The 25,214-nt window shown below is 49.0% G+C and overlaps 1 protein-coding gene across 3 annotated transcripts in view; it reads right to left on the bottom strand.

Moving 5' to 3' along the window:
• aff2 (AF4/FMR2 family, member 2) overlaps positions 1–25,214 on the bottom strand; it is a 137,525-nt gene that overhangs the window by 88,165 nt on the left and 24,146 nt on the right. For all 3 annotated transcript variants that reach the window (XM_086222848.1, XM_086222850.1, XM_086222849.1), the window contains exons 2-4: positions 16,423–16,543; positions 10,526–11,189; positions 9,065–9,483 (exon numbers count right to left, since the gene is read on the bottom strand). In XM_086222848.1, the coding sequence (XP_086078974.1) occupies positions 9,065–9,483; positions 10,526–11,189; positions 16,423–16,543 (1,204 nt within the window). The remainder of the gene's footprint in view (positions 1–9,064; positions 9,484–10,525; positions 11,190–16,422; positions 16,544–25,214) is intronic.

Below are 25,214 nucleotides of genomic sequence, written 5' to 3'. Positions count from 1 at the left end.
TAATCTCCTTGTCTCCTCTCCTCTAACCTCGTCTCCTCTCTAACCTTGTCTCGTTACCTTGTCACCTCTCTTTTATTCTTGTCTTCGTCTCCTCTCCTCTGACCTCATCTCGTCTCCTCTCTTCCGACCTTGTCTCCTCTCTTCTCACATTCTCTCAACATTTATGTTAATAAAGTTTGTCTTTGTCATGGTTGCCATTGTTTGAAAATCCCTGAGATCGAAACATTTAATCCAGATTCCTGTCCGTTGACTCACCTGGGTAACCCAGAACAAGGAGGCAGAGCCTTCGTTCTGATACCAGGATGCTTTTTGTTCAGTTAACAATCCCCGTCCATGTTTATTGACAGCAAGCATTTCCATAAGTCTCTGGATGTGGTGAGGTTCCTCTCCCCCCGGACAGGTGAGGAATGCAAAACAAGTGGAGGTGAGGAGAGAAGGAGGTGCGTTCGTGGCCTCTCCTCCTCCACATTATCTCCTAAATGCATTCTTCTCCCTTAAGTCCATGATGAACTGTTGCACACCGCCCCAGCACAACCAAAGTACCGTCGCTTTTCCTCGCCGGCGTTCTCTCGCCCATCTCCCACATCTTCCTCCTCTCACTTCCATCCTCCTCTCTCTCTCTCTTTTATATTCATAGGATTTTAAAATGTCTCTAATGGCCCTGGTAGATCAAAACACTCCTTCTCCCACTGTGTGTGTGTGTGTGTGCGCGTGCATGCCCTGCTTCTCTGTTGATGTGTTTATGTGTGTTTGTATGTGTGTGTGTGTGTGTGTGTGCGCGCGCGCGCCGCTCCTCCGTCTATGTGTTTATATCCGCGCGTGTGTGTGTGTGATTTGCATATCATGGCTATGCTCTGATTGGCAAACTGGCAATGCAGAGCCCAGCGGGGCATTTTTTATTAAGAGGCCCTCCCACACACATACACACACGCACACGCACACGCACACGCACACACACACACAAACAGGAAGTTAGGACCAGCCGCTGGCCTGTACCAGAGCCTAATGAATAACACTAAAGAGCCAGCGGGGGGGTCTCCCTGTATTGTTCTGTGATGCCGGAGCATTAAAGAGTTTACAGCCGTCCTTTATGGCTCCAGACGTGAGCTGTTATGGAACCCAGCGATGGTTTATGAGCCATTTGGTCAGCTTTTTATTGTCTGAAGGGAAGTTGCATTGTAATTTATCATATTTGACCAGTCAGGATTATCACTCAGATGTTTTACTACCGTCATATCCTGGGGAATTAATATTATTACATTTAAATGGGTTTTACCATCACCACAAGAAACCATCCTAACAAAAGGTGTGTTTACCATGACGTGACTCAAGGGTCATGTTGGGGGGGGTGACAGGGTCAGAACATGGAGCTCTTGACTGTAATGTTCAGATATGCTGGAGTTATGAATCTGTCTGTCTGTCAGGTGGGGGACAGAGGGAGGGAACACCCCCCCCCCCCACGCTGCAACGAAGGTTCGGGGAGTTGCAGCCTCTCGGCTCTCTGGTGTGTTGGGGCCAGAAGTTTTCAACCACAGCCGTTTTTTTCTGACCAGATGATGTGGATGAAAGGACGAATTACTGGACAGTGAGTTGACAGCAGCCTGACGTCCAATGAGATGCTCACCCCCACCCCCACCCCCACCCCTACCCCCAGCAACAGCAGGAGTTGGTGCTGATCATTGCAGCTAATCCAGTAAACAGTGCTGAAGTGTTAATCCCAAAGGTAAACAGCTCATCTGGAATCACATTCTGTCGGTACATAAGAAGCAGGAGCGTCATAACTCTGGCGCGCACACGTATGTGTGTGTGTGTGTGTGTGTGTGTGCGTGCGTGTGTGTGTCCACACAGGAAAACAAACTGTAATATATCAAGAGAGACACAGTGAAGCGCTTCTGACTGTGTCAGCGATGTTCCAGCTGCAAGTGTTAGCTAGCAGCACAGCCTTCACACCAGCTCATTATCACGGAGCAGAGACACTCTAGACGCCCGCGTCCCAAACCTGGACACCTTCACAGCCGTTCCAACGCGACCGTCCCAGCCAGAGAGCCGCCCTCCCATCAGGGGAAGCTCCCACCTCACTGACGGGTAACCTCCTGAGCTGATGGATAGTTGTGGGAGTCAAGTGGAGTGGAGTGAACTAAAACCTAAATCTTTTTCCTTCATGCATTGTGGAGGAATTCCCCCACCCGTATGTCCCGACTCCGGTGCTGCCACCATTTTAGAACACACAACAAACACAACAGAACAATGTTTACAGAACCAAGAGGCGGAGAAGAAGCATGGAGACCAAGATGGGGTCTTCAAGTATCTCAACAAGTCAGCTCATATTGACTCATGTCTCCAGAAGCTTCCTCAGTCCACGATGGTGGAAAAAGCCGCACACCGATGGAAATGCAATGGAAACAACAGCGAGTTTCCACTCCTGGTCGATGTAAGAAGAAGGATAAATATGAGACTGGAGCTGGAGCCCCCTCATCCTCCTCCACACCTCCGACCGACTGGACTGAACCTTCTGCTTCTTCTGGACAAACCCAAGACCGTTTGATTGTTTTCATTGCAGCTACATGGTTTCGTCTCAGCGGAGGCAGATGGTTTCACGATCTAATTAAAGATTGGAATCATTGGACTGTGACTCGATGGCAACTCGAGTTTGACTCGTCTGTGACTTGACTGAATGGCGTTCAGAGGACCCAGAGATCCGGTGCCTGTATAGGAGCTGATACGGAGAACGAGTGTGTGTACTCATGTATGTGTGTATGTCTTGGTCGTGACTTGACAGGCTGCCTGAGGCAGAGAGAGGCCTGATGGGTATTATGCAAATGAAGCCAGCTGTTTGCTGCATTGGCAGACTCCTCATAACTCTGTTCCCGTTCTGCTGCAAGTGAGAAAAATATCTCATCCTCCTTTTCCCCGGTTGCCTCAGTCTCTGGCGTGTTCTTCATTTCCTCAGAGGAGGTATTTCTACAGACTATAATTTCACACACAACCTCCTCCATGCTCTTCCAGGGTTATTCCCCTGTTGTGTCTGTCTCACTATCCATCTGCGCTGTTACAGTCATGAACGAACAAACAAGGAAAGCTTCCTGAAGCATTTGTTGACTTCTTCTGTGTGGACTAAGTCATTCCAAGGCTCTAAATCTATAATTGACAGAAAAACAAACAAACAGTGGAGAGTTTTTCATGGATGAGTCTCATGTGTTGCCACAGCAGCCGCGGGGACTCCCGGCAGCAGCCGCGCTGGTGTGCAGCTCAGCAGCAGCACATCGACCACGTCTCATGTCACATTTGACACTCCAAACATTCTGCTCTGATTACTGTGTGTACTATTTCATATGACAGTCAATTAAAATTATTTGGCAGATCCAACAGCGACTTGAAGTGCTCCTTTAGTCTGGTCTGAGGAAGGGTTGTCCCCTGAGTGAAACACCTTCACGAGAGGAGAAGCTTTGCTGCACTGATGTGGAGCCCAGAGGAGAAGCTGCTAACATTCTGACGCTCTCACGTCTGCTTGCAGTAGCAGTGGCTCAGTGTTTTAGCAGTATTTTTGCACAGCTTCTTCCAGTTCTTAGAAGTAATGCTTACTTTTATTTGCCTTTTCATGTCCTGACATTTCTTTTTCGCTCCCTCGACGTCTCTCCGTGTACGTTAGACAGCGAGCCTCACTCATTGGTCGGTTAAAGCGCCCTCCCCTACAGGCTGAACGCTGGCCCTCATTATCACTCATCTGACACAAATATTACGAGATTACAAGTGTTTAATCCAGATTGTGCGGTACATGTATGAAGAGGAGAAACTTGGCACGCTGACTCGGCGCTCTCGGTGCTGGGAGCACAAGTTGTTTCCTGCTGCCGTCTTTTATTGTCTCTTCACTTCTGCGGTGTAGATTACTACTGTTGAGTTGCTCTCACGCAGTCAAAGCGTAGTATTTTTCATTTGTTCCCTGTTGGATGGACACTCGCCAGCCGCCTCATGTAGGTGGGTCTGACGAGGAGGCGCCAGAGTTTGGTCCTCCATAAAGTGGTGACATCTCACACAGCTAAAATAGTGGGAGCGCTTATTTATTGCTGCTAATGCTAGCTTGCTGATAACACAGTTTTCACGACTGAACTTGAAAAAGAATTACGACTTGAGAAGAAAGGAAGAGATTTAAGTGGCTGCCGAGGTTGTTCAGAGCGCACCGGGAGTTTATCTGAGCTTTTTGGAAGATAAGAGCAGTGAAAGTGAATTAAAACAGTAAAGTTAAGGCTCACAAAACAGAGAGCTGGCAGACGATAAACCCGGAGAGAAACTGCAGAGTCAGATGAGGATGCTGTTTATGCTGGCTGCTAAAAGTGACTTCTTTCATATTAAGCATGTTTATTTGACATGTTGCTAATATAAAAGTATGGACCACTCAGGCCAGCGGACAGTCTGGACAAGTAAAACTATGTCTGAACCAGTACTAGTACTGAAAGTCCAGAGGAAACATCTCCAGTAAAATGTCTCATGAACATTTGCCAACAAATCCCACGTGAAACCGTTCATGTTCAAGCTGTGGATCCTCGTTAAAGAAAATCCATGTAGAAAATGACGCTTGTTTCTCATTTGTTCAACTCCATTTCTTTTAATTATTATTTTCTGGCGATGTGCTATGAGCATATTACCAAAAAATAATCAGTAAATATCACCAAAATCTCCTCAGGAAAGCCATGCACTCACATGCACGTGATGACATCAGTGATGCGGGGACACAGGACTAAGGTCAAAGGTACACAGAACTTAAAAAAGAAGTGGAACCCTCAGGGAGCCTTGGGGGTCTCTGTGCCCCACTGGGCTGTAAACGCACCTTTTCTAACATTAATATTTTTGTCAAGGTTTTTGCAAAGCAGACAGCAGGTTTACAACTGGTTTGCATCACCGTGGTTTCGGACTGTCTCCTACAAAGTCAGCGTGCACTGGTTCTATTCTGCAGTACCGATGTGACGAAGCAGAACCAGATGTAAAGACATTAAACAGACCGCGTGAGAGGGATTCTAGCCAGCTGTTATGACTGCCATCAGTGTTCATAAATGCACAGCGTATTCCCACGTTCCCTTTTATCAGACCAGCGTGTTATATAAAGGCTTTTCATGCAAAAAGGCATAAATGGACGCTTTCAGTGAGAGCAGAATTGATTTTGTTGGTGGTAGCTTTTCATGATGATTACTGACTGGAGGTCTTAGTCTAGCCTGCTTCTTATTTACCGCTACATTAGTGGGGAGTCGCGGGGCGCACCTCAACACACGCCTGATGGAAACACCACAGCAGGCCTTCAAATCAGTGTGAAATTACATCAGCGCCATACTTTGAACTACATGTAAATGAAACTTGTCACAGCACAGCTGGAAGCGTCACCTGTCACCTCCATGCTTGCTTTCCTGCAGCCCCACAAATCCACTCCAGTGTTGTTTACCTGGGACTGACGCTGCTGGAGCTCACGTGCTCCACTCTAGTTTGATTTTTAGTAAGCAGAGTACTTAGTAGTAACAGTAATAGTAACAGTAGTAGAGTAGAGGTTTAAAGTTTGCTAAATAGGGATTAGTTAGTCCGGCTTGCTCACGAGTACCTGCTGCTCCGATACCTCAAAGACAGAGTCACCTGACATCACCGGTACAAACAAGGACGGCGAGTGCAGTCACACACTCCTGGAGCCACTACTCTTCTCCTCAGAGCAGTTTAACAGTGCTGTTCTGCTCTTGTGAGACTTTCAGACATTGGATCTCACTGCTCTCATCAGTCTGCCTTCCAGCAGCTGCAGTTTTCAGTCACAAACCTCGAATAAATCCAGTTTACACTGGCTGCCAAACAACCAGATGGTCGACTGAATTCTGGGGCTGATTCTGATATGAGAGTGAAACACATAATCTGGGAGAGCTACAGTATATTGGCAGATAATCTTAAAAGAACATAATGTGGTTTTAATATTCTCTCTACTAAAACAATATCTATCAGGCTAGCTGTCGTCTTCATCTAACCTAGAAAACCCTCACAGAACCAGTACTTCTGCTACGTGGAAACAGAGTATGAGTATGAACGGGGACCAGCTCTGCCGCTACCGCCAACGCCATCCAGGAACCACAGCTGGGCTGAACCTTGATCACCACCTCCTGAAGCAGCTTCACACCGGATTTCTTCAGAATCTGTTCGGTGATATTTTGAGATCGTCTGCTAACAAACAGGGAGGAACGGACACACCAGGTTAGGGCGGCGCCACAGTTACAGTCAGACTGTTGCACAAGCGGCCCGGCAGAGTCGGGTTCAGGCTGGAGGAAGAACAGCCTCAGTCCTGAGGCAAAGGACGAACCCGTGAGGGACCCGATTCTTTAAGTTCTGCAGTGTTCAAGTCTCCATCAATGAGAAATAATAAAATCAACACTAGAAATGGGTTATGAAGTTCTCTGAAGGTAGAGTGAGAGCAGGTACAGCCTTTCCTCCGTTCCCTGTTGACGCCATAGGACATATCTTTATGTTGTCAGTTTCCATTCAAACCAAACTGACCACAATGAACTCAGGGTGTGTGTGTGTGTGTGTGTGTGTGTGTGTGTGAGAGAGAGAGAGAGAGAGAGAGAGAGAGAGAGAGAGAGAGAGAAGAGTAGGTTTCAGTGTACTGTAACTGTAAGGAAAAAAGTCAATAATGTTATCACTCTCCCCCCCACACAAACACACACACACACACACACGAAAGGCCGCCAATCAATAATTATATAGAGCTAACAGAACGCTTCCCTAACAGTTTAAAGGCTTACAGCACTTTCTCTCTCTGTCTCCTTCACACACACACACACACACACACACACACACACACACACACACACACACACACACACACACACACACACACACACACTCTCTCTCTGCACCCTCAACAACAGCTAAATATTGAGTATTTTCAACACATTCATGGCACCTGAACTAATTTGAAAACTGTTACATGGAAAATCCACCAGGCTGATTTCGTCTCCAGGGATTATTTTACAGGTTTTCATCCACAGTTAAGGAGCCGTGTGCTGCTGGTGCTGGAGAACTGTTCTGCTCATCAAGGGATCAAATGTAGCTGTTCCACCGTCACCAGCAGCTAGAACTTGAGCTCCTGAGTCGGCTTCACTTCCCTGCCTGGCTGCTACACTTGGTGCTTAAGCTGCAGAACGCATCCAAGAACTCCTCTCACCAGAACAAACACAGCCACGACAAGGTTCCTCGCTCTCTGTGTGTCTCACACACACACACACACACACACACACACACACACACACACACACACACACACACACACACACTCATGAACATCATCAAGTAGTGTATAAATATGGTGATATAATATCTGTGCAGACATCCCAGCTGAGGTTGCTGCCTTGTTGTTCGCCTCTGGTTCTATGCTCATGTGCTACGATCCTTAAATGGCTCGTTTGGTTTTTCACTTTTTGAATCTTTATTAACGCGTTTGATGAAACTGAACTCCAACTGCAATATTTGAGAGAGGAGTGAAAACTAGCAGGGGACGACAGACGAGCCATGGATGTGTGTGTCAGCAACGTCGTTGTGTGTCTTCCTCTACGTCAGAAAGTGTTGACAGTAAAGTATTCATACCCCCCCCACACGCACAAACACACACAAAGATACACACAGACACAAACTCCCTTGCTTTCTCCTTCACAGTGCCATATGCTCAAAGCTCCATCTCAGGCTAATTTAGAGAGCAACACACACACACACACAAACACACACACACACAAGCTCTCTCAAAGCAAAGGAACAGCTGGCATGCTCGATATGGATGACTACTCGGCTGTCAACTATTTTCACACACATACACACACATATACACACATGCCATCAAGCTTCTTGCTGTTTCGACAAGCCAAGTAAGTGAGAGAAGACAGACAGCGTGAGCAGAGCAAGTGACTTGAGTGAGTGTGTGTGTGTGTGTGTGTGTGTGTGTGTGGGAGGGGCTGGTAGGTGTTTGGTAGTGTCACACATCTTTGACAAGACAATTACCCAAATGACTTCACTTCTCTTTAGATTCTGTCGAGCGGCTCAGACGGCCGCCAAGATGCTCTGATGTCACACGGCTGCACTCTTCAACCGGCCCGGTAAACACCAGCGGTGACAGACGGCTGCATCCATCCTCGGGGTGGGGGGAGATAAAAACCACGCCACTCTTGTCGGGTTCTAAATCTCCATTCCTGTGGTTTTTTATCAGATTATGGCAAAAATCACTGCAAACGCTGAACAACTCAGCACTGACAGCTGGTGAGTGGCGAGGTATGCAAACGTTAGCTGTCCGTTAGCAGGAAGTGCTAGCACAATGAGGTTTCATTTCTCTGACTGCTAATTACACCTCCTGTCTGCAGGGACATTTGAGCTGCGATGATGCTGCAGCGTCCACGCTCAGACGTGTGCATGATCATCAATGTGCAGTATGTCTACAGATCCCAGGTCAGGTGGTTCGCATTCCTCAACCATTCAATTTATAGCTTTCTGCTGCGATTGGAAATAAAAGTAACTGCAGGCATGCCATGTAGTGACCTGGTTAGCTGATGATGCTGACATCACTTCACCTCGCCATCGCCTCCCTGCAGGGGCAAGCACACCCCTGACAGACAGATGCGACGGTGAGGCTGTACCTCCACAAGTCCATGACCCCCAACAGCCCCTTGATGAAATCACTCTTGTTCATCCTGAATTACAAAAAAGCATAATTCACTGTGTCAGGCACAACGAAAGCAAGTCTCTTTGAGGTAAATCAGGGAATTCCTAGTTGCTGACTGATCACCTGCTCAGACACACGGTCAGTTTCCCTGCGCTGCTCCCCTGGTGCTCCACGGCAACAGCAGTTTCACTGCATGTAAGATGTTGTGTTCACAGTTACTTAGAGGGAAAACATCCACGACCACAACTGGCGACAGTCTCTACGACAGGTCTCTGTGTTACATCTGTCATACCCAAGTGATGTCACAGCAAAAACTGATCAAAACCAGGAGAGCCAAACCAGCAAGCGTTCATTACTAATGAATTAATAAACTAACCGATAACAAACGTCTCTTACCTCCCCTGCATGGCTCAGGCTCAGTTTTGGCAGTTTGTTCTTCACGCTTCCAGAGTTCCCTCCATACGTCTGACTGCTGTTGAATCCCTCTGCGGCCACTAGAGGGGGCTTCAGTTGGGGGGAGTCGATGGGCGCCTGGTCCTGGCCGTCCATCGGCCGGACGTAAGCAGTGGGCTTCTGCTGCACCGCAGTGGGCTTCCCTGCCAGACTGCCAGGTGGGAAGGAGGCAGTGGGAGTGGTCAGACCAGGAATAGGTGTCGTTAAGACTGACGTGGAAGCCAGCGGCGAGGAGGATGTTGACAGGTGAGAACTTGGTTCATTTTCAAACGGGGAGGATTTAAAATGTCCGCCATTTTCTGTGTTAGTGGAAGACTTACAGTGACCCCCATCCACGGCAGATGATCTAAAGTTTCCGCCATCTGTGAAAAACAAGCGAAAAGAAGAAAACAGAGCAGTTGAACGTTGCTGCGCTCGCCGCTGCTGTCACACTCTAATGGAGGCTGCATGCCAAACAGTCCCAGATGGAGGAAGCCAATCACAGTCAAATCCAATTATGGTCGACTGGGTGGCTCTGGTATCAACCCATGCTCAGATGTTCATTTTCATAGATCTGCACCAAAAGGCGACTCTCTCACTCAGGGCTCCGGCTATAACCTCAACGTGAACCAGTGGAACGTGTTCTGGTGACAAACCCAAGCCGTGCTCCAGAGGGTTTGAAGCCCAGATGTTTTTGCACCGTCAGCGTAGTTGCTGGGAGCTCCAGCATGCCATCACATGCCAGATCCAGTCTTTTACACCCAGAAACTCCACTGGTTCGCCTTCCAGCTCCTGATTTACTGTTATTGAGTCTACTTCTGCAAACCTGCACTCACAGCTCTGCTTGCTCTCTCGCTGCTGTGGGATACGTCCCTCTCGACTTTTGTCAGTGGCATAATTGATCACAAGAACCAAGGCCTGAATTACTGCTGGGGGGCAGAAGAGCGGTCAGAACACGGTTCTGATGGTTCATTAGTTCCTAGTTTCCCATGATGGCGTGAGATAGAAGCCATCAGACCTAGCTGCAGGACTTGACCCCTGACCTCTGGGAGAGGACGCTACCAGTCAAAATCATCATAGGGCGGCGCTTAAAAAAACCTCCAACCTATACGATGAAGGTAAACGTGCTCTATTCCTGAGTATTACAGGAGAAAAACACACACACAGGAACTTATTAGCTTAGCGCAAAACTGGAAACCTCCAGCTGGGCTCTGTTCTGAGTTTAAAAAGATGAGACGTGTTGATAGCAAGATGGCCAGATCTGCTGTTTAGCCCTGTTTCTGGTCTGGGCTAAGCTAGCTGCACTAAGCTAAGCTAATCAAGGTCTGGTTTTCTGAGCCATCAATATTCTTCGGACAAAAGGCTAAAAGGGAATTTTCCAACATGTCGATTTACTCCCTCAAGGAGGTCATGAGTAGGACGTACCTGGAAGAGGAAGGGTTTTGGAGGGGTGGGAGGAATGCCTTCTCCCAGACGAGGTGGAAGAAGAAGATGAGGATGAAGAGGAGGAGGGGCTTGAATCGCCCTTCAGGCCGAGCTCATCCTTCAGGGAGCTGAACAGCTCTTCATGCCTTTGCATTTGCTGTTCCTCAAATAAAGACAGTTTCCCTCTTCCACTGGCTCCTCCTGCAGCCTGCCCTTGGCCTTGCCCTAACCCCAGAACAAGGCTTGCTCCCTGGGTACTCTGTCCATGGCCTCCCCTTGACCAGTCCATCGAGCTCCGGGACTTTTTTGTGTTCTGGTGTGACACTGATTGGGTGCTTGACGATGATGAGGATGAAGCCGGAGGTTGCATGGTAGTTGAAGACGATGAGGACACATTTCCCATCCTTTTCTCCCCAGCTCCCTCCATCCCTCCCACCTCAGCTCCTGCTGCTCCTCTCAGGGCCTCGTTGAAGAGCTGCGACTCCACAGTGGATCTGTCTGGAGCTGAAGTGGTCGGCGCTTGCATGCTGCTATTCACACTGCTGCCTTTGGGGATTCCTACTAAGTGGCTCTGGTTTGAATGGCTGGTTAACAGGTCTTTCATTTCTTCATAAGAGCCCAGTGTGTTCTGGACGCGACTGGCCAATGCATCACCTTTATTAGTCTGAAAGGAAGAAGAAAGGACAGGAGGGTGGAAGGAGAGAGAGAGAGAGGAGTGTTAATTAAGTCTTCCATTTTCCATTTCTCCACACTTGATGAAAAGCCCTCTTTACACATCCGGAGAGGAAGAGGGAGAGATGAATTGGGTGACCACTGACCAGGCACCAGGACAAGATGATTAATTAAACACATGCCACCCTTAAGAGGGTCCAGTCCAAGCTGGAGCAGTAAAATTAATGGTGCAGGAATCATTATTAGCCTGACCCCAGATTCTCAAGCAATCATGGCTTGGAGGACAGTCCAGCTTATCCTGATAGATGACGGTGCGGCTCTGTCAGCGGCTACGTGCTAATGCTGTATCGCGCAAAAGTGCCCTTTTTTGTCAGTCAACGAAAGGCTGTTTAATGATGAAACTTCTTTCATCATCCGGCATTTTTCGACATTCTTTTTGAAACTCGTGGAAGAGGAGGGGGAAGGCGACGGCTGGCCCATCGCTCTTCTGTCCTCTGATATCTTTTCAACCTCGTGCTGCGAATGTTAATCGTGAGCAAAGTGCTAAAGACTGTGAGATCGACCATCTATAATTTAATCAAAGTATATTACATGATATTACATCACAAATTACAGACAAATGAATTGAGCTCTGAAAAAAACTCAATGTGGCAAAAAGTGTTTTGTCTTTTTATCATCTTCATTTCTTTGAGGGGGCTGCACGGTGGTGCAGTGGTCAGCACTGTGGCCTCACAGCAAGAAGGTTCCGGGTTCGAGTCCCGGCTCCATCACAGGATCTTTCTGTGTGAGTCTCCATGTTCTCCCTGTTCCTGTGTGGGTTCTCTCTGGTACTCCAGCTTCCTCCCACAGTCCAAAGACATCAATTTGGGGACGAGGCTGATTGATACTCTAAATTGACTGTAGGTGTGACTGTGAGTGTGAATGGTTGTCTGTCTCTATGTGTTGGCCCTGCAATGGACTGGTGATCTGTGCAGGGTGAACCCCGCCTCTCGCCCGTTGATGCTGGGATAGGCTCCACCCCCCCACGACCCTTACTAGTAAGGAATAAGTGGAAGACGATGGATTTCTTTGAGGTTCGGTCGGTGAATTTTCCCAGTGACCGGTGAGAGAAGGAGCCTTCAAAACCCTTCATCCAAAGATGGAGACAAGAAGAAAATGGGGAGGGGCTTCTCTCTCCTGGCGGGGTCCTCCTGTCACATGATGTTGAACGCTTCTCAGACTGTTACTGTCTTGTAAATGGGAATGCAGACATTTAAATGCTTGTTATAAAGGTTGGCAAAGTAACTGATTTGATCAATCATTCGTAGAACAAATAATGTTCTAAAAATAAAAGTGTGCAATCCCCCTGCCTCCTGACCCAGGGGTGGACTGGCAAGAAGAAGAAGAAGAAGAAGAAGAAGGAGAAGAAGGAGAAGAAGGAGAAGAAGAAGAAGAAGGAGAAGAAGGAGAAGAAGAAGAAGAAGGAGAAGAAGGAGAAGAAGAAGAAGAAGAAGGAGAAGAAGAAGAAGGAGAAGAAGAAGAAGAAGGAGAAGAAGAAGAAGAAGAAGGAGAAGAAGAAGAAGAAGAAGAAGGAGAAGAAGAAGAAGAAGAAGGAGAAGAAGGAGAAGAAGAAGAAGAAGAAGGAGAAGAAGAAGGAGAAGAAGAAGAAGAAGAAGAAGGAGAAGAAGAAGGAGAAGAAGAAGAAGAAGAAGAAGAAGAAAAAGAAGAGCTGTTTCAGGTGGAATAACAGCGAAGTTGACCGACGCAGTTAAAAACAAATCATGTTGTTCATTAGATGTAATGTTGTTCAATGTATTTGTCTCTCCTCAATACTGACTTGAATTGTGTTTGTGTAGCAGTTACATCAGGAGTCGATAACCAATAATAGAGTAATAACAGGCAATGATCCGTGGAGAGGTTGTGTTGCTCCGTGCTGTGTGTGTGTGTGTGTGTGTGTGTGTGTGTGTGTGTGTGTGTGTGCGTGCGTGCGTGTGGTCAGCAGTTTAATGAAGCAGGTGAAATGAAACAGATGATTGGGATTCTGCTAACGGTCACACAGCCATCAAGAAAACTAACCCTCCAATAATCTAATTAACTGATCGCCAATCAATTCTCCCATTCATCCGCCGTTATTTCCAGGATCTTTTGATGAATCATTTCTGAAGCGGCAGAGGTGAAGGCCGGGAAACCCGGTGAGTTCCTCTGCTGGGAGGGAGACCGGCCTCACGTCTATCAGTGATTAGCGCTGCTTTTGCTCTAATCAGTCACATCGGGAGGTGAAAGTCCCACTAAGAATTAAAGAGATCATGGAGCTCCGTTGCTGAACGACTGCAGTGCTCAGTCGCTACAGGTTTAATTAGCGTCTCCAGCGATGGAGGCAATTGTTGACAATGAACTTGTTACCTCAGGAAAAAGTCCGTTATCTTGAGCTACCAAGGTGGATTAACTCATTATCACGAGAAAAAGACCTCGTTATAAACGATGACAGGTTACTTTACTCGCTACCTCAAGATAAAGCGGCTTCCTTTCTCGTGGTCGTGGCTTCGCCTCCCAGGGTTTCCTTTCTCCAAACTGCTTCTCTTTTCTGAGATTAACCCTTAAAACGAGCTGGCTTTGTCGAGCCTGCAGTGACTGACTGCCTTCCAGCAGTCAGCACCAGTCGGGCCGCTCATGCTGCGGTTCGAACACGCTCTCCGGGTCGATACCAACATTTGCCAGATGGCGGTTGTAAACATGAGCAAAGACACCAGTAATTGACTGAGATGCCTCAATTTCACTGGATGACCTCCACTGCCGAAGGGAGAACAGCTGACGTCCCTCGGTGAGCTCAACTCATTGGGTTCGGGTCACATTGGCCCGACACTAAGACCACAGATAAACTCCAATCTAACTTTCATGACAGGCAGGAGGAAACGTCCGTCTCATCTCCTCGCTGCCATGCGTCCCTGGTTTTTTCACTGTAATAAAGTCACTGACGGTAAAAGAGGCAAAGAATAAATCCTTTATTAGAAAAAAATCATGAGAATGGAGAAAATTGCATTCAAATAATCCCAACAGATGTCGTGTGTGTGTGTGTGTGTGTGTGTGCGCGCGTGCACAAGCGCTACACACTGTGGTGAGGTGAAGTTAGCAGTGAATAAATTAGCCCATCGCTTCTCCATCTCCAGCTCATGAATAAAAGATCTGGTGGCTGAAGAGGAACAGAAAACACATTTACAGAGAGGAGAAATGGAAAACAGAGGAGAGGATGAATACCTGTGTGTGTGTGTGTGTGTGTGTGTGTGTGTGTGTGTGTGTGTGAGTGTGTTTGAGTGAAAAGATCACCCCAAATAGCTGCTAACAGCATAACACTCTTTAACAGGATTAGAGAGGGGATTAGCTAATAGCTGACGGAGAGAATGAACACTGGAGAAAGAGAAAGAAAGAGACGGACGTGTGATGGATATTCAGGTGACAAGAGAGGCGGACATGAAAGAGTGGGGGGAAAAGAAAGTTCTAGAAATCCCAAACGACGATGACGAGGAACCAGGTTCTCCTCCGTTCTATGTACAATCTGTAATTCAACACCCCAGAAAAAAAAGAAAAGACATTTTTAGTGTGGCGAATAAATCAGCAGACGAGAGCAGTAAAGAGTGCCAGAGCGTCTCTCAAGTTCCGCAGCAGCCAGAGATAAACCAGGTTCATGCATGAAACTGTTGGACGGAAATGAAACAATAAACGGGCTCTGCTCTGAGTGACGCCGTCGTCTCTGAGCCTGAGATGAGATGCATCATCTCTCCAGCTTTTATCAGAGCGCGTCCTCATTTGCAGAGCTGGCTGCGATGACGAGGAGGGAACGCGCCTCCTCCTCCTCGCACTCGGCACCTGACAGTCTGAGAATGAAGTCCAGAGACGTTTCGGAACTTTAATTCTGTGTCAACGGACCGTTTCAGCAGCTCGCAGATGAAAAAGCACTTCGGTGAATGAGGAGGCGGCTGGTGTGGTAGGCGGGGCCGCCGGGCGCCGCTGAATGCAGTGCAGCAGGACCCAAGGCCTGCACGTGTGGCACAGCTGGGCTGACTGGCATCACTGATCAGTGGGCAAGCAGATACAGTGACATCTCTCTGGATGAAGTGAAGACAGCAGGCATTCTGCTTTCCACAAACAAAAATGAGGTTTTCTGCTGTTTTTGGCAACAACCGGTTGCTTCAGCACGTTGATGTATGGACACCACAGTTCGACCTCCAGGATCAACTGTTGGAGACGTGACACAGGCAGCCAATGTTCACCTCTAAATCCCTTCTTCCTGATGAGAAACTGTGAATATTTTTTCTCTCTTTTGTTATGAAACGGCCCAAACTGTCCACATCTCCGCCGCGCTCTGAGCTGCAGCTGATGCAGCGTGTGGTCACGTGAGCCGGAGCCTCCGTGTTGGATCTGTAGCAAAAGCAGAGCTTCAGGAAGCCGAGGTGAGAGAGGCTCATTCCAGCTCCACTAATGACAGGAAACAGCCACAGAGTCCTGATGCATCTGCGATTCCAGTCGGCATCAGAGCAGCCGCCAGCGCTGCCCTCGGCCCCCGGGCCCGGAGCGCTGCCCTCGGCCCCCGGGCCCGGAGCTGTGGGCCCTGTGTCCTTCTGTGACACAGTCGCGCTAAACAATTCTGTCAAAGCTCAAAGCTCATCTGTCTCAAGGTCGATACACTCGGTGGCATCAGCAGGGCCACACATGACTGGACCACTACACCAGCAAACGCAAAGTACTTCACCTCATACTAATACCCAATACTTCAGGGTACCGTGTAATCTGGTCGTCGTTGGTTCACTGTAAATTCAACTCCTTTGCTTTGGTTCATCACCGTCAATCTGGGTTCAAACCCCAGAGCCTTGGGTCAGTCTGGACTGATCGATATCGATCCTCATCATCAGTGGTCGTCAAAGACGGCGTCCCACTGACCTGAATGAACCTCAGATGTTCACGTGTGTGAGAGCCAATCAAATCTCAGTGTGCCAAGGTGAACGCGAATATTAGCGGTGCTCTCTTGAAGGATCCGGAGGAAACAAATGTCCTATTGTGATGTCATTGTGATGTCAATGACATTCAGAAACGTGAGCAACACAAACAGAAAAACAACATCACCCAGGTTGAACCGGAGCTTCAGCTGCAGGTTCTGTGGCGGCGCGACGGCTCTATCACACGTACTTCTAGAGAGGCAGGAAGAGTCAACCTACAGTTTCTAGAGGTATTGTTCTATAGATGGTTCTTACTTTGTAAGGTTCTCCGAACAGGTTGAATCCAGTAGAGAACAGGTCTTCATCCTGCTGGACCTCCTGGGTTCTCCTCTCCCACTCTCTCCTCTTCAGGATGCTGCGTTCTGACTCCACATGACTGAAAGGACACAAAGAGAAGCGCTTGAAAAGGTTCTCCACTGAGCGACAGAGAACCTGCCCCTGACACACATCTGCATCTCTGATAGCTGAGAACTTCATGGACTAGTACACAAAGTAGGTCATCCGTCACCACGCCAGGTCCACAACGGCGTGCTCACCACTTGGTTGCCCAAATGGTTCTTCAAACACATTGAAAGAACCACACCTTTTTAATACCTGTTATTAAAGACAAGTTAATATTATTTCATGTCATTCACAAGAAAAACAACCAAACCAAATACAACTTCAAAATAATCTTCATACAATCGTAGTTTTTGAAAAACATTTGTTCATTTGGCTGCACCTATGATGCAGTGACTCTCTCTCCATGGACCAGTCCACGTTCTCTCCTCTGACACGTTCTGAGTCAGAACCTTCTGAGGGTTGAAGTAATTCGACGCGTCAGTTTGCGGCTTCATCTCCAGACTCCCAGAGAACCACAGGCCCCGACGTCATCCAAAGGTTACCACCAATAAAGTTGCCGTGCCGCGCGTCGGAAAGCAGAAAATATGTTGTAGGTTGTGATCAAATGAGAATAAACTTCACGAGAACGTTGATAAAGAGAATTTAGGAGGAGAAGCAGCGGCGCGGAGCCGATCTCAGCGGTGTGGCAGCCACGGCAGTTTAGCAGGTAATTCAGCAGCAATGATCCCAGTGACGCTTCCACAACAAACTGTGCCGCTGGAAACAGGGCAGAAAAACACAGATTAATAGCCAGAAGTTTGCATAGAGGAGCAGAGTGGAGTTCATCACACACCTGTGATGAACTGGCGCCACACCTGCTCCAGCTGGTCGACAGGCTCTGACCTCCAAAACGTCTGCTGGTCCATGAAAGCAGCAACTTGTCTATGAGCTGCAGAGCTGAGCTGGAGAGAGCCAACAGCGACGCCTACACTTGATCTACGATTGATGTCAGTATTGATCAGAGCAGCTGCGATTGTGTGGAGGATGAACCAAAGAGGCAGACGTGCTGACCAGTTCATAAACAGAACTAAAACACCATGAAGGTGAGGTCCGCTCTCACTGCTCCATCTCACTGGCCTTCTACTCACAGCAGCGTGAGGAGCATCTGCATTCACTGTTACTGCAGGAGGGCCGGAGGGCCCTGAACGCCTCATCCAGGCGGCGTTTATGACCCAGCGTTTATGTCCAGTCACTGTGTCATCGGAGGCTTCCACTAAAACCCGTTTCATCTGTCAGAACTCCTGCTGTGAGCGACGGTCTCGGCTTGGTAATGAGCCGGTGTGATTCACGACGGTTTCCTGTGGCATTTCAAACATGAGACAGTAAACAGTCTCAGGAGCCGTCGCAGGGACGCGAGAGCGATCTGGGGGGGCCGGAGAGAGAGCTGAACCCTGCCTAATGACACAGTCGCATATTCTTAGTCAGGATAAAGAGCACCGTCACGATTCACCCTGACCCCCCCCCCCCCCCACACACACACACACACACACACACACAGGAATCTACGCGCTGGCAGCCAAATCTCCAACCTCAGAGGTACAAAGAACCATGAGTGAGAGCGAGTGGAGCAGAAGCCTGTGGCCCGCTGACCCAGGGAAGGACGTTTGACCACAGCCACTGGAGGGAGATTAGACGTGCCGCCTCATTAGCGATCAACACAATTAAAAGAGACTTTGTGGTTTTCTCGAGCAGACCTCGCCTTCAAAACATTTAATCTCCCAGCACGATGTGGGGGGGAGTCAGGAAACCCACGGGAGGAAAATAAGACCCAGTTTTAAGGCAACAGACAGTTTGTTAAAAAAGGAAATAAAAATAACAGAATGATGAAATAGAGAGCTGAGGGAAGGAGAGAGGAAGGGAGAATGAGAGGGAGGGAGGAGACCGAGCAGTGGGAATTCCAAGCAGAATGACTGACAGGTTAGGAGTGTGTGTGTGTGTGTGTGTGAGTGTGTGTGTCTGTGTCTGTGTGTGTTACAGCTGTACATAGATGTGATCATTGCTCTGAAATCCCTGGTTGGCATGTGTATTGTCTGGTAGTGTGGAGAGATAAATCCCTCACACACACACACACACACACACACACTCACACGCAGCACTGCTGTCCTCTGTCTCAGATCATTGTCTCTGCCTCCGCCTGTCACACGCTGCACGTTCACACGCAGGGAATCAGGTCAGACGAGGTAATTAACACATCCAGGATTCATTTCCCAGCATGAGGCCCAGAACACGGAGAGGTTCTACCTGTCACACACAGATTAGCGCCCGACACGGCTCACACGCGCTCCCTCGCCACCGTCTGGGACGTTGGCTCCTATCCCCGATGTGACCTGTAGCAGTGTCCCTGATGTGACAGTCTGTTCAGGATTAGGAAAATTTGGTGGTTGGGATTATATTCGCATCTTCCTGAAGGTCGGTGGCAGTTAAGAGAAACAGCCAGAAATGTGAGACAGGAACCGCAGCAGCGATGAATAAATGAATAAATCCCGCCCTCATGAACCCACGAGCAGGTACAGACATTCCTGAAGCTTCACCAGCGCCAATGCTGAACAGGCGCAGTTTGAAGTAGACGTCTGCAGATATCAGTAGACATCGTGTGGACTTTCTCCAGAACGTAGCCACGACTGCTCCGTAGGTGATGACAGGACGTGACAAGATGGTGGGACTACGCTGATTGGTGCGGTACCTTTCTGCCCTGAGAGGCTCATAAAGGATGCTCATGAAACGTGCGTGTGTTCGGCCAGGGTTCCTCTCAGTGAAGCAGTTCCACGCAGTGTTATAGCAGTTCCACGGCAGAACCACAGCATGGGCCAGGAGATCCAGTAGATGCTCTTTGAGTCGGGGCAGAGCCGTTCAACTGGTGGAAAACCTTTCATCCTGGTGGGGGCTGGTTCAGGGCAGCTGGGGAGGGGAGCTAAGCTTGGCCTCCTCCCTAAAACTCCCAGGCCCAAAGCTACAAAATATCTCCAAAAAAAAGTTTGCTGTTTAAGAAAAAGATTTAATTACATATCATCAAGACACACATGTTGAGGGACAGAAAAGTGTTGTGTAACAGACAAACACTTTTTGAAGGAGAAAAAGAAGCAGACGATGGAGAGACAGATTGGAGAGGATTAATATCAGCAGTTTGGTCCCGGCTGATGGGGTCTGTCAATGAAAATGTACTGATGGCAGCTTTCTTTTCCTACCACTCTGCTTTCCGTGTGTGTGTGTGTGTGTGTGTGTGTGTGTGTGTGTGTGTGTGTGTGTGTCCTGAAGTAATGCTGATAGCCAGAGTAAGCTCTGGGAATTAAATCTCAGCAGAGCTATGCTGCGCTCCCCTGATAACTAAACACACACACAACTAAACACACACACAACTAAACACACACACACATTTCAAAGACAGCCTCATCACCCTCTTTCCCTTTCACAGCACAGCCCTTCAGGAACATTCCCTGTCTTCCTCAGCTGCCTGTTAGCCAGGCACCCCAGCTGCGGCGGGCAGGTTGGGTCACTAGAACGTTGGCGCCTTCGTACTGATGATGTGCTGTGATGGTAAAATGTCTGCTGCTGCTGTTCTCCAGTGTTCCTAATGCTGATTCTGGGATTTCATGCCAGTAAAATGGAGCCAGATGCAGAACTCACTGACGCTTCAGTGCTCTGTCGTCACGAGGAGACGGAGCTCCAGCCCGCGTATGTCATCAAGAGACTTCTGTACTGCTTCACTGCAGTTCAACTGGAGCCTGACTGCGTGGACTCTGCTGCATCTGTGTCTTATGGGAGGGACTGTCAGAGCAGCTCAGGGCAACCGCTCGGAAATGCACTTCAACACATCTGAAGCCATCAAAGCTTCCTGAGACATGCGCTCGGTATATTTGAGCCGTTCAGTGATGAGATTCAAACCCGCGACGCTGTGCAGCCAGACGTGAAGGTTGGAGGATGGAGCCCTGTGCTCATGGTGGAGGAGTCGTGCTTCTGACGTGGCACAGCAGCTCTGAATCATTCACAGGCCGGTGGTGATGGAGACGTGTATGTTTAACTGCTGCTGACGTACGGAGGCCCCGAGAGGCCAGAGGAGGAGGAGGGAGGGCCCCTGAGCTACAAACAGATCCCTCAGTTTTTCTAACTTGTGGCCAAGAGGTATAACTTGTCCCCTCAAGTCAGTCAGTTTACATTTCTTGAAAAAGTTTGGCACTTGTGCCCACTAATTAATTCAATTGTGGAACTAATTTTCTGTGTCTCGTGGGCTCAAAATATGTATATTTTTCTGTGAAAAATGTCTTGTCTGAGAGTGAGACTGTCCTGCAGCAGCGCGCTGAGACGAGGAAGGCGAACGGAACCCAGCCTTCAGGCCGCAAGGACACAAGAACTCAGTGACGTTCCACAGCCTCTCTGGCTTTTCTATGACAGAGACGTACATGAAGAACTCCCAGCTCATCACCGTCATCGTCGGGATAACAGGACCAACCTGACAGAACCGTATAGGGTCACCACACAAAGACTCACTTATTCTACCCTCATCGTTTACAAAGGGGTGAGGACTGTCGGGGTTCAGGTTCAGGGTTCACGTCCTGACTCGGGTCTAAAATCTAGGCTGGACACCAGATCCTGAGGGGGCTTGAGCAGCAGAGCAGGGGAGCAGTGACGTTCTCCTCAGGCTCCGCTCGCCCAGCTGGTGCATGTGTCCTCCATCCGACCTCCATAGGTCCGGTTAGCGCGCAAGAAGAATTCCCTGATGAGGCTGAGAAGCGACAGCGTCTCCATCCAACACCTGCAATGTCATCTTCACACAGTGTCCAACTGCTGGTGAGGAGAGGCAGGACGACCACCAACCGTCACATCCTCCTTGAACGACAACAACCGCACCGGCACCGGTGGAGCTTTGGACCACATGGTAGTACCGGTCTGGCTCCTCACCTTCACACTCATGGGCCCATGCAGACCAGCGGCATCAGGAGGATGAACCTTGTGCTGACATTCCCAACCATAGCTCCGCCTCCAACGCGTTGGCTACCACTCCCAGCAGGAGGACCAGAGCAGTGATGGAGGCTGATCAGCCTCACTGATACCGGCTGGAGCTGGCAATCAAAACCAATCTTAGCAATTAATAAATATCTTCCTGATGGTGCCACTCCTAGACAGCAGGAGAAGGAACAGCAGCACATAAACAACACATTCATGGAACATTCAGGAATCTGGCGTGTAGAAATGAGCCACGTCTGACTCTCCCTCCGTCAGCTCAGCGGAGCTCGAACAGCCATTCATACTTCCACACTTGTGTTTCATCAACCTACATTTAACCAGGCAGCTCGATTAAGAACAAACCTTTCAATGCAGCAGCGTGTGAGGGTGTGTGTGTGTGAGGGTGTGTGTGTGCAAGGGTGTGTGTGTGTGTGAGGGTGTGTGTGTGTGCGAGTGTGAGTGAGGGGCGAGGAGGTAGAACGAGTGTTTTGGAATGACAAGGAGAAGTGAGGGGGATAATGAGAGGAGGAGAGAGGAGAAGGAGGAGAGGGGGAAGAAGAGGGGAAGAGCTGTCAGGCAGCAGACAAAAGCTTTGTTTGAAGTGTCAGTTCAACCTTGTGTGTGTGTGTGTGTGTGTGTGTGTGTGTTTTTTGGTCGGTGTGTACATTCAGATGACATTAGACATCAAAGGAAATATCAGCATCATTCCTGGATAGACAGAGGAGAGGATCAGAGTTCCTTCAGTATGAATATGAATGAAATTTTGGGTTTCTGGATGGTGAGATGTCAGCAATCACTGCGCTGTGTGTGTGTGTGTGTGTGTGTGTGTGTGTGTGTGTGTGTGTGTGAGACAGAGAGAGAGAGAGAGAGAAAGAGACATGGAGCAGGCGTTATAATGAGACTCAGGCTTCAAACGCATTGTTACCCCCTGGCTTTTTTGTCCTGCTCATCACGTGTGTGTGTGTGTGTGTGTTTATGTGTGTGTGTGTGTGTGTGTGTGTCACAGAAGGATCGACACGCGGAGCGTGAGTGAGGACAGAGTAGCGATGAGGGGGACACGGCCGCGTGTGTCGGTGTTTGTGCGTCGCTCCACTCAGGAGTCGATGGTGACACACAGGACTCACGTCCATGTATGAAAACGAGTGCTTTCTTTGGCTGAAGAACACACACCCAGTGTCTGTGGCTCCTCCTTGGAGACAGCCATGTCAGTCGCTGCTCATCCTTGTCTGTGCTTCAGAAAAGGCTTGAAGCCCAGCAGAGCTCTGGAGCCACTGATACAGCGAGCAGCTCTATCAAGTTCCAGTGCAGGTCTTTATTCTCAGAGTGGTCCAACTGGTTTTATATTGAGCCCAGTGACAGACTGGATGAACGCTTCAAAATTGCCTGCTAGTTGTCAGAGCCGGTACGGTGGAGGAGGCTCCCTGCTAGCAGTGTCAGCTCATGCTGCTGATTCCAGAACCGGTGTGAGTTCAGCGACAGTCACCAGATTCAGCAGCAACGTTCCGGCCGCTTCAGCTGACAGCGAGGCGGAGAACCACCACCTGCCATCCTGCTTTCCATCGATGATTTTACAAAGAATTCACCACAGTGATGTCAATCATTGTTGACGAATGCCTAAAAGTCATGTGATCCTACGGCACAGGAAGCTGCTGCTTCCTGAACCAGAGCGGGTCATAACCACCAACGCTGAACCGGTTTAGGTCTCTAAACGGAAGCGTATCGATGACCAGGCGTTGAGGCCTCTGAAGCCGGATCACAACCATGACACCTGAGTCATGTGACTATAATGAAGTACTAACGAACTCAAGCTGACTGTCACACTAATTACTGAGGAAAGCACAAACTCTCAAATGATGCTCATCAGCTCGATGCTTCCTGCGATGCACCTGCCGCTGCGTCAGGAAACAAGACGCATGAGACTGGATCAGGCCGTGGTTAGCAATGGGTAATGCAAAGGTTGGCAGTGTGGCGACCACATCTCATCTGGGACGCGTCCAGCGCCCGCAGCAGTAAAGTGGTTTTATCCTGAGTTTTACTGAAAAATGACCAATCCTGCAATCACGTGATCAAACCCCCAGACACTGGACCTGGCGTCGGCCCCGCACGCTCCCAGCTGCGTTTAACTGGTGCTCGTGTGCGTAATAACGATGCACCTCTAACATCGCAGCACTCCAACATGATGGCTGGTGAACGACGGATTAAAGAGAGCGAAAGTGTGACAGCATGGGAGAGAGGAGAGAGCGGAGTGTGTGAGAGGAGGGAGGCGGCAGTGTGTGTGACATAGACAACCCGGGCCACTCAGCCACATTTCCCAGTGCAAACACTTCTGAGCAGAATTGCTGTCAGAGCAAACATGGACTCCAGCGCTCGTCCTCACGCCGCGTCCCCGAACTCGCCCACACATCCGCCTCCTGCTAGCAGACCCATCAGGGCTGGGAAGCAGGTTCCACTGACAGAGGGAGGAAGGCAACAGTCAAGAGAGTTTCTCTCTGAGGAGTCGTTTGGATGCTCTTCATCAGTGATGATGATGATGATGACCTGTTCTTCCACTCTAATCCAAGAGAATTGTCAGAGAAGTGTGATACTTCACAGCTACGGTGTGAATATTCATACTGTTTTCATTAATCATGGAACATGTACTTCCTTTTATTTATCACAAAGGTGCTGCTGAATACTGACCAGATGAGAAGAACAGGAAGTCCAGCGAGTTTGGCCTGTGGCTCGCCAGCAGAAACTTTTACTGAAGTGAGTAGAAACTAAATAAATGAACTGATCCTGGAACATCGGTTTCAAACAGCAGAGTGAAGGATAACAGCGTCTGATCCTCCGCCGACGCTTCTGCTCTCAACAGTGTGACATCATGCGAGTCCTCAAATCTGCTGATGGACAAAGATGCTATGAAAGCAGTTTGATTCAGATTAGCAAGGCTTCAGGAAGGGGGGGGGGGTGACCAGGTGCTGATGAGGCCGGAGAGTCTAGGAACCCAGGGTGGAGCCTCATGTTGAGCCACGTCTAGACAAACCCCGGCGTCGTCAGCCTCTCAAGGAGAACTTCAGTGGGGAACGATCTGGCGGGTTCTCCCAGCAGCGTAGAGCCCTGACGGTCCGATCGAGGGAGAGAGGTGAGGACCTGAGGAAGACGCTCTGCTCCTCTGCTCACGTGGTTCTGGATGAGCTTAAATGGATCCAAAGGGTTGAGCCCCCGGAACCGTCACAGAGGACAGGAGCATCTCCCTGTGACCGTCCCTGCCAACACCCAATCTTCCACTTCTTCACTCAAACCGCGAGCGGCGTCCCGCAGGTGGAGGATGTAAATCAGTCCCTCTCATTCTGACAGACACATGAATCGCATCAGACAACACAATGCAGTGGCGTCATGTCGAACACGGCAGGTCGCCTGCTGAGAGTCTACAGCCAGACAACGACCACGGTAATAAAAGATCCTCCTCTTCACACGCGTGACGGTTTTATTTCAACATGAGAAAGAACATTGCTGCGCTTTTGTCTCATCCCAAAACCCTTTTCATACAGACCCCATACAATAAAATCATATCAGAAATCACAAACATACCAGCAACACACGGTGTGTTTTTAGCAGGCCCTGTTCTGCTCATTCTATGGGCTTTAATACGGCGGGGGACCCCCGGGGGCCACAATTAAAAGATGGGATCAATAAAAAACTCCATCATTATTACGTTTCAGTCTGTGAGCTCCTCTATTCTGCCT

This window comes from Aulostomus chinensis, chromosome 13 (assembly GCF_037954235.1).
Source record: "Aulostomus chinensis isolate RoL2024-O1b breed Wild chromosome 13, RoL_Achi_v1.0, whole genome shotgun sequence".
Lineage (NCBI taxonomy): Eukaryota > Metazoa > Chordata > Actinopteri > Syngnathiformes > Aulostomidae > Aulostomus > Aulostomus chinensis.
Note: the sequence above shows the minus strand (reverse complement) of the source record. Positions and strands in the feature narration are given on the sequence as shown.